Source organism: Limulus polyphemus, unplaced genomic scaffold (assembly GCF_000517525.1).
Source record: "Limulus polyphemus unplaced genomic scaffold, Limulus_polyphemus-2.1.2 Scaffold657, whole genome shotgun sequence".
Lineage (NCBI taxonomy): Eukaryota > Metazoa > Arthropoda > Merostomata > Xiphosura > Limulidae > Limulus > Limulus polyphemus.
The window spans coordinates 371,077-384,775 of NW_013666267.1; the positions used below are offsets into that span (position 1 = coordinate 371,077).

Here is a 13,699-nt window from a genome sequence, read left to right on the forward strand (position 1 = left end):
CTGAAAGGGCAAGCATGTTTGGTGTCATAAGGATTTGAACCCGCGACCCTCAGATTGCGAGTCAAGCGCCCTAACCACCTGGCTATGCCGGGCAAGATGCCTTGTAAATGGCAAATGTAGAGATGGATAAACTTTTATCAAATAGCGAGTAAAAAAAAGATGCGAGATGAAGAAGAGTATGACAATTTGGAGGAAGGGAGTAATGAATGGTCTAGTAGCAGTAAACCATTAATAAGCATCGATAAAGAGAAAGGGAAGGCTGATATAGGCTGGAAAGTTCGAGTCAGAAGGGACAAGACAAATCTCATGCATAAAAACAAAGAAGTTACACTTCAAAAAGATGAACATGTGGGGCTGACATAAAATAGCTCCCAAGGTGGAAGAGGCTCTCCATACATCAAGAGGTGCAAGAATGAAAACAACGACTGGGCCGGCCAAAGAAAAGCAAGCAGAAGGACCTGGCAAGGGGTGTCACAAACAAGACAAATAACCATGGGAAGTCAAAGAGAAGAATAATCATAAAGAAAATGAGTGATCCAATTCTGACTCACAGAATCTAGTGTTGGAACTGCAGAGAACAGGAATGGTGACCAGAAAGGAGGAAGTCTGGCATTGAGAGGATTTTCAAAGACATTGATGAGAGGATGCCAAAAGTAGGTAAAAACCCATTGAAATACCAGATGATGGAGAAACCATTACATGGGAAGAATCCAGTTGACCCACAGCCAGGTTCAAAGCTCCTGGTTCATGAAAGGCTAACAACTGAATGTGGTGGTTGCAGGCCATAAAAGAAAATCCAGAACTAGAAAGCAGAGGTCCAAAAATCAAGAGCTTCTTTGTCAGTAGACATAAAACACAACAATGGAGTTGTCTAAGTGGATCTTTACAAGATGACCAGACAAATGATAATGAAGATGATGCCAAGCTCAATGAGCAGCATGGAGAGTGTACATATCTCTGAGTTACAAATCCAAAACTGCCCCCCCCAACCAATAAGAAAGAGAGACATTGGTGAAAAGGTGCAGGTGTGAGTTTGGATGAAATGATGAAAGATGGATGCCCAGTGTCAATAAGAGCAAGTAAGCCACCATGAAGGCAAAATAGAGAAAAGAGATGGAGAGAGAGAAATACTAGAGATGACAAGGAATCTATACATATTTCCCTGATTAGCCAGATTCCACTGAAGAAGAGATGCATGCATGTGCCTCAGAGGAACAAGGAGCTCTTGCAACACCAGAACTCCCAAAAGCAGTGCAACCAACCTCTCGTGCAGGAAGAATAGGAGACATAAGAGCTTTAGCAAATGCAAGCTCCATATCATAAGCATTTAATGGAAATGACTAAGTCCACCCTACATAGGAGTTGAAAAAGACTCCCAGGTATGTCTGATAATGTGTGGGGGTCAAGACAGACTTGGAGAACTTGACCAGCCAGCTCAAATGAGACATCTCCTGAAGGAGGATTGGATGGGGGTGGGTGAAGGTGAAATCACCACATGGAAGATTCCTGTGACTAAGCAAGAAGGAGCTAATTGCCCATATAGTTGTGGAAATGAAGACCTAAGGAATGCACCTGACATGTGAATGCTCTTGCCATCTGATTGAAAACATACAGGAGTATAGACCTTCTCCAGAACTGAAAATTTCTATTGAATGAACAAACTAAACAAAACAATCCAAAACATTGACTTTGGTCAGCTATAACTCAGGAGAGAATACCCACCTCATATTGTGAAAATCATCCATCTTGAACTGAGAAATGATAAGAAAGTGGTTCAAGGATGAAAGATCTATGACGGGGTACCAATCGTCCATTTTCTTGAACACGACAAAAAGACAGGAATATAAACATGTAGAGAAGATACAGCCTCTTTTAGGTGCTTTTAGGAATCTGAGAGGGATGGAAAGACAACTGAAAAAGGAAAAAAAGGAGGTTCAATATGAAAATTATTGAAAAACCATGAGAAAATGCCTTGTAACCCAAAGACTGTCTGAAAAGAGAGTCCACAGGTGCATAAAAAGGGAAACCCATACTCCCAATTGACCATAGCCAGTTCTGGCTCAAAAAGCAAGTAGAGTCTCTAAGACAAGGCAAAGTGTAGACAAAGAGCTGAGTCAAAGTAAAATGAAGATGATCATACTGAAGATGAGTAAGAGACAGAGTAGGAGCCCCAAACTGGAAGGAGAGATTCAAGTGACTGAATCTCAAGGAAATTAGAAGAATAGTGACTATAAGCCATAGAGAAAATGTAATGAAGTGAAGGAGGAAGAGACAGAATAGAACTAACCACCTGTTGTACAATGGCAGTAACATCTTTGACTGTCAGGGTGCCTTTATTCACCACTGAAATTGCAGGAGTACATTCCTTTAAGTGGAGTGCCAGAACCTCAAGAGGCAGTAGGAATGTGAATATAGAAATTTATGGTTAAAAAAATCTACAAAATGTCTTCTTTGGTTATTTGGATTAGTCATAAGTCAAGTTAACAGTAAAAGTAATGTAGAAATAAGAAGAGTGAGATGATAAGATTTAACTGAAAGTTAAAGGGAAAAAGGAAATATACTGCGGTTGTAAAAACAAAGACACAAATTTGTTGGGCATGTCTCAAGGCAAATGGTGTCAAGAAAATAATTAGTCTTTCTTCAACTGCTAGTTCTCCTGGGAATTACTGCACATGGAGAATGTGTTGTCCTTCTATTGATGGATGGCTAATACAAATGTAGGGTTTGGGGCTTCATTCCAAGCTTGTAGCATGTGCAAAAATATCCATGGCAGTGGTGTAAGGTAATAGCTCTTTGTTGTGCAGAGAAGTAAGTAAACATTTCTGAAAAATGGTCATCACTTATTTTAGTAATCACATTATACCATTAGCCCTCATCAGCACACCTTTGAAAAGTTACATTATGGAACACCTGGGGTCTAACCAGACCCCAGCAAAAATTACCTTTGTAGTAAGATCTGGATTAAAATTCCAAAAACCGACTGCATGACAACTTTTAGTAGAGTTAGCATGCAATGTGAACAACATAAAAATATAGGTATTCTAGATGAAATAATTTGAGAAATCAAGAAATTACATTGTTCCTAGTATACAAATAAGTAGTATTAAACCATTCCTTATACAAACAGTGTATCCAAAAATGCCAAAGTTTTATTAAACTCCTATATTCAATCATTATTCAACAATATATGATGAGATTTCCCCAATACTGCAAAATTCAACTCATAGAAAACTGAAAATGTTCATTGTGAGTTACCCTGGGTCTGATTAGACACATGGTTGAAATTCTCAAAAGAGTAGAGGTAAAAAGAAGAAAAAATCTATGTGTAAACATAAAAAACAACAATTTGAGTGTCAATAAATAATTGTTTTCTGATGGAACAATGGAGCACACAAACATCCAAAAAAAAGCAGATCAATTAGGCCCTGATACTAGTACTGCCTCGAAACATAAGTTCCAGTACTCGGTACCAATGAGTATTGGCAGAATTTCACATTTGAAAAGACCCCAGCACAAATGTATCTTTATAGTAGACTATGGATTGAAAATCCAATAAGCAGATTATTTACAACAATTATCAAAAAAAGGTTTCAATAAAATAGGGCATTATAAGCAGTCATCATAGAGAACACTTGTTGAGGAATGAGTTGTGCATACATGCTTACCACAATGATATTATATGCAAACAGACAAGATGATACTGTAGTACTTTGATGGATTATCTTCTACAACAGCCTATATAGTGAAATAAATGTTTAGAAATGGTCAATGTTATTATGAGGTCCACATAGACACCAGATAAAAATTAGATTATAGCTGCATACTCCATCTGCCTGTTTTGAAAACAATAGTGACAAATTGATCTTGAGTTTCTGCTTGACAATTACATGAATTGATATAAATTTGCAATGATTATGTAAAAAGATGTACAACTGAGAAAGTTGTTGGGGTTCATATAGACCCCAGGTGTGCTGAAGAGGGTTAAACATTTTTTAATTTTTGAAAAAACTAGTTGAAATTATCTCCACCATAAAAACTACTGAAAATAACTTAATATTTTTTTGACCTTTTAATAGCCCAATCAGACTTGGACAATTTGACCAATTTACTGTCTTCTAGCACATGTACTATTCAGAAATTATTATTCTTCCTTTTTAAACTCCAGCGAGCCATGTTTCTTTGCCAACATTTCTAAAGAAGATTATGCCATGATCATGAAAGAAAAAAAAAAAAGATTGAGCAGTCTTTCGTTTTTAGTAAATATATTTTCTAATTGTAATTTTTTTTCTATTGTCCATTCTTTTTACTTACTGTCCTTTTAAATTTTTTCTTTACTGTTGTCCTTCTGACAAAGTCATCTTTAATAAACTATATTTTATATACATGATAACTTAAAATGTAATTTATATAACCATCCATTACCTTTTTTGAATTCTTCCAAGAGTACATCCAATGTTTCATCTTCAAACACATAGTTGATTGGATGGTTATAAAACTCGCAAAGAGTTCTGACTGGTGTGTTGTCTTCAGGATCCACAAAAGCTAAATCCTTAGTAAACAGGAGAGAGACAATGTTGTTTCTGACTCCATCATAAACTGGAATGCGAGTGTATCCCTTTTTTAAAATTGCAGACATTGTTTCAAAGTCCAAAATGCTGTCATTTGGAATCATGAATACATCTTCTATCTTGGTCATGACTTGAGATGCTGTCTTCTTTTTCAGTTCAAGAGCACCAGAGATAATATTAACCTCTTCATTTTCTAACTTGTTATAAGCCATGGTTACTTTAATGTATTCGATCAATTTCTCCCGATCATACACATTGCCTATCTCCTCACCCAGAATCCAATCTAAGATCTTGCTGATAGGGAATGATAATGGAAATGTTACAAGCATAAAAAACTTTGTGAGCAATACTGTTCTTGCACCAACAGCAAGTCCATGACGGGAACAAATTGCCTGTGGAATTATCTCACCAAATACAACAATACTAATAGTTGATCCAATTACAGCAATGAGCCCCGATGAAATGCTGTCTAGTAATATAGTTAAGCTGCTGTTCACCAACACATTACCAAGCAGTAAAGAACAAAGCAGATAATTTCCTCTAGACCGTAATGGAGAAATTGATCGTGCATATTTTTTCTCTTTTGATGAACCTACACTTTCAATAACCTTTAGCTCTGTCTTATCTAGGGCCATTAAACCTAAATTTAAACCACTAAACAACCCAGACAAAACAAGAAGAACTATTATGAAACAGATCTGTAACCAAAGGGGAAGAACACTACTTTCTGTCTGGATGCGCATCCAAGGGTCATCTCCTTGATGAATCCAATATCCTGCATGGTTAGGTTCTTGATTATCATTCACACAAATATAATAGTAGTCATCTGCAGATTCCATATCTGGTAGAGTAACGCTAAGAAAAATTGCATTGTTGTTTAAGAATCCTTCTTCTTGTAGGTATACTACCTTTGTGGTTGATAAATAATTACAGTTACTGCCTTTTTTCTGCTTGATGGTTGTAAATCGTATAGCGGTGAGTTTTGTAAAATTTGCTCCAAAGAACCGCAATACAATCTCTTGGTTGGCTGGAATAAGTGTGGCTCCATTAGGTGATACAGACACCTTGTTTCCCTCTCCTCTCAATCCAGCAACCAGAGCTGGTAGCGAGTGCTCCACTCTGGAATTTAACATTTTTCCATATCAATTATTCTTACTAGTATATGCTTAAAAATATACATGTATACATACAAAATAAATATTACTCTAACATGTACATGACTTAAGTTAGGTTCAATTTGGAGTATTGTGTACAGTTTGAGTCCTTTATCTGGTGAAGGATATAGGAGTTGTTGAAGAGAGTTCATAATATCACTACTAAATTGATTCCAGAAATGGACAGTTTTGGTTTGTCACAGAAGACAGGATGAGATCCCTTAACTTGCTCTCTCTAAGGGGTGATCTAAATGAAATATTTAAATTATTATGGGAATTGATACAATTAATGCAACAGATTTATGTGTGTTTGTGTTAATTTTCACAGTAGTAGAGTAAAAAATAATCAATTTAGGATTTGTAAAATCCAAAAATAACTCCAGTTGAGGGATTTTTATTTCTCCAGTAGAGTTGTAAAGGAGTTTAAGAAAAATGTTGATGAGTAGTTGGGATGATTAGGGATAAATTTAGAGATTGATATAATGAGAGATGTTGGGAGTTAGGCCACCCTTGATGGCCAAAAGGTTTCTTGAAGTCCTATACTTTATAATCAGATTTCAAATTAACTACTAATCATGTATGTTCTCCAAAACTGAAAAATCTCATGGAGGTTATCAACACACTGATGAAACTCTATTAGTGTAAAAATATACTAGGAACAATTGGCATTTAATAAATCTTAAATGTTCCTGTTAAAAAACAAATCTGCATGTATCAATGAATATTCACCTTCACAAAAGGTATAAAGTTTTCCTATTTAAAACCATACATGAAATTCTGAGAACATGAAAGCTTTAAGTCAAATAAAATTACTCTAGAAACATGGGAAAAGTAGAAGAACAATGCCAAAAATGATTCTTAGGAGACTTTACTATTTATGAACAGGAGACTGTTCAACAGTTGCAAATCACACAGTAATATTGTAAACTGTTTCTTCTAACAAGTTTTAACTGTCCTGGAGACCAGAATTTGTTTTAAAAAAGTAGGTAGTAATGTACTACAAATTTGACTGATTCATACACAATGTGTTTAAATGGTGTCATCAAATGACACAGTGCTTAGATAAACCCTGACAAAAGTACTATCCCTCACACTTTATTGCAATTTTTATAATGTGTTGCAACTTGTCAAACAGTAAATTTATACTAAATGATGGCCTACATTAAACAGCATATGAAATAACATAAACAGAGTGATTAAAACCTGAATAATGATTAACCATGAAGCTCAGTGTTTCATAACTTTCACAAATAATGTAAAATAGATTTAGATGCAATATTTTTTCATTTCATAGGTCAGTAAGTTAAAGCAGAATTCTCATTAGTCCTTTAAGTTTATAATTCAACAACCAAGTTACAGTTAAATCAGAACCTTCATTTGCATTTCAGTTCATAGCTCAGTAATGAAGTTGTAGTGAAATCATAATCCTGAATGTTTTGAACAAAATAATAATAAAATGTAACTGTTGTTCTGAATCTATAAATCAAAATTATGGAACTAGGCATATAATTTTTTTAATAATTCTTATTTCTTAAATAACTCATAGTTTCATTAAAATTTTGGAGTCATTTGTGTCCAAGTCAAAGCCCATGATACTACAGCATAGTAAAAAATTATGTTACTAATAATTTCTAACTTTACAACTATACTAATTTCTTATTCAAACTACCTCCAATGGATATCTAAAACGTATTTTTCTAAAATGCTAATGATTTGTATTTTAGTTGAATTTATGAAAAAAAGTGTAATTAACTCGTCATTTACAGGATTTTGCAACTACTTCTGATTAGTTATTTATTCAAATATAGTCTGCATAAAGATATTTTTACCCCTTTTCCAATTCCTTATCAGTATTTCCATACTCAATTTTTTCTGTATCTTAGAAGTATGATATGCCTATAGGTGTAGAGCCGAGTAATTTAATAAATTACCAATAAACAATGATCACATTGATTAGTGTTATGTAAGCTATTCAATTAATAAAAAAATTATGGTTAATTAAATTAATATCACAAAAATAATCATCTATTCAAAATCAGGGTTTCAGATTGTTCCATAAATCCAAGTAATTGAAATATTCCCATTACGTTTGTTAAGCACAATGGGCTATCTTTGTTCTGTCTGCTGTGGTATCAAAATGATAAATTTATAAATTTGTTCTTTTGACTTCAGCTATGTTCATTGTATTCACATAAGACAAGCATGGCCTTGTGAATTACAAGAGGGTTCACAATTTGAGGGTCTTGAGAGTTCAATTCCCATTGCCACCAAACTTGCTTATTCTGTCTTTGTTATAATTAAGCTACTACGATTATCTACCACTGGCACTAATTTTGAACTGCTGACTAGAGAGAAGGCAACTGGTTGGCAGAAGTTATTGCCAACCCTTTGGCTACTTAGGTGTTAAATAAAATGTAAATTTACTATTTTTTACATTATATTATGTTTCTATTTACAATTGTCTAAGTCCACTTTTTTCAGTAATTATTAAGTATTCTTTAATGTTGCATAAGAAGGTGTGGATCTAGGGAAGGGATCCAAGGAATATAAATCCCACATCCACCATTTTTTCTCAGAAAGAAATAAGTACATTCTTTAAAATGTAAAAGCAGGCATGAATCTAGGGGGAGTTGCAGGTGTTCCCAACATACAGAACAAAATTATACTTTCTTTAGATATGCATTCAGTATTTCTATTGATACAAACTAAAATTCTATTTGTACTACCACTACTTGAATGGCTTAAGAAACTGATCAATCAGAACACCAAGATCCTTTTCTTAGGTAACGCTGTTAAGGTTACTCTCATAAAAATTATACTTATAATTCAAACTATGATAATGCACACGTATTACCTTGCAGTTAGTACAATTAACCCTATCATGACGGGTCACGTGTGAAAGGCCATGTCATCGCATTTGTTGACTTGCATTCAAAATTTTATTGAACTACTGTTTTATGAATCTATGTCAATAAGTAGATTATAATTCAAATTTTAGAATTATACATTAGTTCATTTCTTAATTTAAAAGCAAGTATTAAAAAAACACAGCTAAACATTGACTTTTGTAGTCACATGGTATGTTGAATGCAGCACTTAGATATTTGTGATGTCAAAATACAAAATCTACAGTTTCGTACAAATTAGGAATGCAAACTACTGATGTTAACTACAATATAAAATATGAACCTCTTTATCTTTTCTATTTGCTAAGATATCATTCCTGCACTGAATCAAACACAGTGGTCCCCCGCCCAACTTTTTCCATTTCTTGAATCGGTCCCTTATATACACTAACTTCTATATATGACATGAATAACCAATCAAAAGCTCAGAATGTCCCCTTTAGTGGTTTTCTCAGCCATTGTGACGTGTTACTGTGCAAATTTCATTCTTTTCACACAAGATTTCAAGTGATGAGGTAAGGCTTTAGTGAGTTCAAAATTTCATATTTTTCTAGACCCAAATACAGCTTAGTTACTACACTTGATAAATTATAGTGGAATCCTATGGTTTCAATATTGTAATTTATTATTTTTTGATTATTTAAAATGTATATATAAAAGCTAAAAAATTTCTTTTCACATCCTCCATGTGGGCAATTTCATAAGGCTTAGCAACCTATGACAAGCGACAAATGAGCACAAAGGTCGTAACTAGAAGAGATAATTGTTTGCTTTACTTCTTTATTTACTGTTCTATGTTTTAAGAAAAATAAATTTAAAAACTTGTTTCTGAATAGCAATAACCTATATACATATACAATGTATATTAATTGAAATGTTACTGTATTTTACAAAATACTAGTCCACTAAAACACAACCAAGACAGGTCACTTTGTAAAGGCTAAAGGTCAGTTATATATTATTGGATAAGGTAACACGGGTGCATGTGCACCACATCATTGTAACTTCTGTATTGTTAACCAGGCATGACTGGAAGGTCAATGTAATAAAAATAATAAATATATATAAATGTATAATGTTATGAGATTTAAGCTATTTAGACTAAAAATTTGTGTTTTTGTGTTATAAACTGTAGTCATCATTCTAGAACCAAAAAAGCATAATTTATATTTTTTTCCTAATTTTTTATTGAGGTTACGAAGTCGGTGAAATCGAACCAACTCGTACAGAAATACAGTAGTGAAAATAACAAATAAAATATAAAGTTTTTTTCTACAAAAAATTTGATATTTATCTGGAGATTATAGAGATTTTGCATGTGAAATTTGAAAATGTTCTAATGCATTAAAGTACTTTTAATCTTAAAATCAAAATTTTATAGTAAACATTCTGAAAGAAAAAGGTTTACGAGAAAATCGTTAATTAAAAAATCTTAATACCTAATTTAAAAACCTGATATTTTGTGTACAAAAACCTTGTAATGTTTAGCAATAACCTGCAAAATTTTGTAAAGATGTGCATACACTATCAAGAATGATATTATAATTACTTTCATGGATACTTTCGTGGTTACGAGCTGGGTGAATTCCACCTACCCCGTAATGGAAGGGTTAAAACTTTTACTCTTGACTAATGAAAACATTTATGACAAATGCTTTAAAATTAGCGTGTGTCAGAGATACTCATATTAATTTGTAAGGATGAACAGATTGACTGGTCAGACTTACATGATCAAATCAATAGAAAAATACGGAATGGACAGTTTATATTTAAATAGGGTAGAGGCTAGCATGCTTACAAGGCCTATTAACTCAACCATAATGGCAGCTTTAAACTAGAACTAGAGAGTGGTGAGGGTCAGAATAAATAAATACAGAAAAAATAAGATTTAGAAAAAAATGTGTAGTGTACAAAGTGCAGAAATAATTAAAAGATTAGACTAAATTGTTACTATTATGACGCTGGAATAACAAGTCTTGAAAAGTGAACACATTATTGTTGCAACAGGTAATGACTGAATAAATCTTTTGTTGTTTCTAAACATTAAACAATACATAGCATGCCTTGTCTGATACATTTTCAGGTTCAAAGTTTAGGATTCAAAAGTAACTTAATTGAAATTATTGTACATGAAGTCTGAAGACAATGTTTACACCTTATAAGTTTTTGAGACACAAATTTCAATCAATTTTATATGTTAATTCTAATTATATTCCCCACTAGTAATTTCTCAGGATCTGGAATACGGCTCACATCATATCTAGCAAAACCTGAAGAAACATTTAGCAACTCGGTTATTCCATAATCAGCATTCTTCAAATGCCCTCTTCCCATTTTACCATTATGCTTACATTAATGCATTTATAGAAATCCTTGTTAGTTTTACAATTTTCAACTGAACTTTTTCTCCATATGCTTTTCAACATCTTTTTTGACCAACTCTCTTGATATTTTATAATCCTCCAAATTTTTCATCTTAGTAGTTAAACTTTTTAAGTTTCTAATGTTTATCTTTAATTTTCTTCCTAATACTTCTAGTGAGCCACCCTAATCTATTATATTTGCAGCTTTTCATTTTTACTTCTGTGGAAAATATACATCTTGAATATTTAACAATTTATTTTTTAAAATCTCCAACATCTAATAAGCATCTTCATTTAACTCAGTATTCCAAATAATCAATTCCTGTATCATCCCTTCAAAATTAGCCTTTCCAAAATTAGGAACTAAAATACTATTAAATTTTGAATTTAATAAGAGTTAAGAAGATTACTATCATTATACACAAGAATCTGGTAAACCCTGTTGGGAACAGTATACTTAGCAGTGATCCCCTTACTACAGGAGGTCAGAATTTGTTAGAACTGTTACATGATAAAGTCCAGGCTGATGATTTGAATTCATTTATGTTTCTCTTGGATGGATAAATGTAATATGAATGTGACTGAATTCAAGTTTAACTAAACTTCTGTTTAGTTTTCTGAATCTTAATAAATAGCAAAAAAGTGTCAAAGTCAGGAAAACAAATGAATAGTAGTTTTAAAACAATGTAATGTACTAAAAAACATCAAAATATTTCACATATACAAGGATATGAAAATCAAAGTTCAATAATTATAGATGGAGTCTACTAATTACGGTCAACAATCTTCAAGAAATGCCAAAAAAAAGTAACCAACCCATAGGTTCAACATTCCTTTCTATCATTACTGTTAATATTTAAGAATATATATTACACAGTTCCCATACACTATGCTCTTACAGACTGTGACTTGCATAAACTGGGAAGGCCCATGCAAGTGGGGCTAATACAGAAATGCAATGTAAAGCCAATAAGTATAAAAATCATTCAGATTTAGAAATCTTTATTTTAACCAAACACCAGTTAAATCATAAAAGTCCAATAAATATCCCCACTTCTCATCACTTGTAAATGCAGTTACATCCCTTGATCAATATGGTGGATCTCTTGCACCATTGTACTTTACACTTTGGCATGCTAGTTTCATATCCATAAATATGTGAAATATTTTGATATTTCTCAGAAAATTAGCATGTTTTAAAACTATTACTCTCATTCACTGACTTCTTACTAAAAATTTATTATCACTAATCATTTATTATTTTTATAGCTTGTGAATTACAGCTATCTTTACAAGCTATTCTAATCTTTACCATTTTAATAAAATATAAAATTTAACCTACCTTCAAAATAATATAAAATTGCCTAATTTGTGTGCAAAAACTTATTGTCAACTAATGTAAAAAATCTGAATGTCACAAGACTCACAACTTGAGCAATCATCACAACATCAATTCCAAAATGGTCGTATTATTTATAATATCACATGTGACTTAAACAACAAAAACAAACCTTCTTACTGTCACTATATCGACACAAACATTACTTCAACTTTTCAAATTTCAAATAAGTATGATACATATATGAACAAACTAATCATTTTCCTTTCCATATACTGACACAGTTATTGAGTAATCGTAGTCATGTGAATCTTAGCTTCGTGTACCAACAATATAACTTAGAAGATACGTACTCTACTTACTAAGTTACCTAGGTTTACTCAATAGTCAATTACTGTTGTGAGTTTGCTTATTATGCGGTTTAGAGCTCTTACCTATTTACACTGCCGCTGGCAGAGTCATTAAAACTTTCTTTACCATTCACAAGCGCTTCGCCGGCAGTTTCTTTCAAAGTTTGGCTTGTAACATCAGAGTAAATTACAAAAATAAGAAGCAACGACAAATAGATCTTTCTACACAACCACAAGTGAGACGCCATATTCTCGTTAACCAAACAAATATTGCACGCATGCTTCGTGAATTTAAAGCTACGTAAATTGACAGCTGATTCCACTGCATGGCGCTACCAACGGCGATTTTGTAGTTATTTAATGGGAAAAGTACTGGTGTTCAAACGTTACAGTATAGCATAATAAAGATTTGTTTGTTATGAATTTCGCGCAAAGCTACACGAGAGCTATCTGCGCTAGCTGACCCTAATTTAGCAGTGTAAGACTAGAGGGAAGGCAGCTAGTCATCAACACCCACCGCCAACTCTGGGCTACTCTTTTACCAACGAGAAGTGGAATTGACCATCACATTATACCGACCCCACGGCTTAAAGGGCGAGTATGTTTGGTGTGACGGGGATTCGAACCCGCGACCCTCCAATTGCAAGTCGAGCACCCTAACCACCTGGCCATGCCGGGCCATAATAAAGATTGTTAGCAACTTCGAAGTTCACTGATGATAATTCAAAGTTAGGACCAGGCTTTCTTAAGTGTCTAATTTAATGTCGCAAGTGTTTTGGGGCTAATTTCTCTGAGTACGTACTTACACAAACATATGATAATTTCTAAATGATAGACGATGGACAGAGCTTTCCAAACATGTATAATATGCTCATTTTGTGTTAAGGTTTTCTAGTAAACCAAGGAAATAAACAATGGCGGGGTGTTAAAAGTAGCATGTCACCAGCAGAAAAAATTAATAACACAAACACAAAAGTTGTAAGTATGACTCAAGCCTTTATTGTGATTAATTAGTAAAC

At 33.3% G+C, this 13,699-nt stretch overlaps 1 protein-coding gene across 1 annotated transcript in view; it reads right to left on the reverse strand.

Annotated features, from left to right (window-relative positions):
• The window catches only part of LOC106459761 (metal transporter CNNM4-like), a 37,508-nt gene extending 24,553 nt beyond the window's left edge, over positions 1 to 12,955 (reverse strand). The window contains 2 exon segments of the mRNA XM_013919415.2: positions 4,423 to 5,687; positions 12,765 to 12,955. Of these exon segments, the coding sequence (XP_013774869.1) occupies positions 4,423 to 5,687; positions 12,765 to 12,928 (1,429 nt within the window). The 5' untranslated portion in view covers positions 12,929 to 12,955.
• Positions 12,956 to 13,699: the final 744 nt, after the last annotated feature.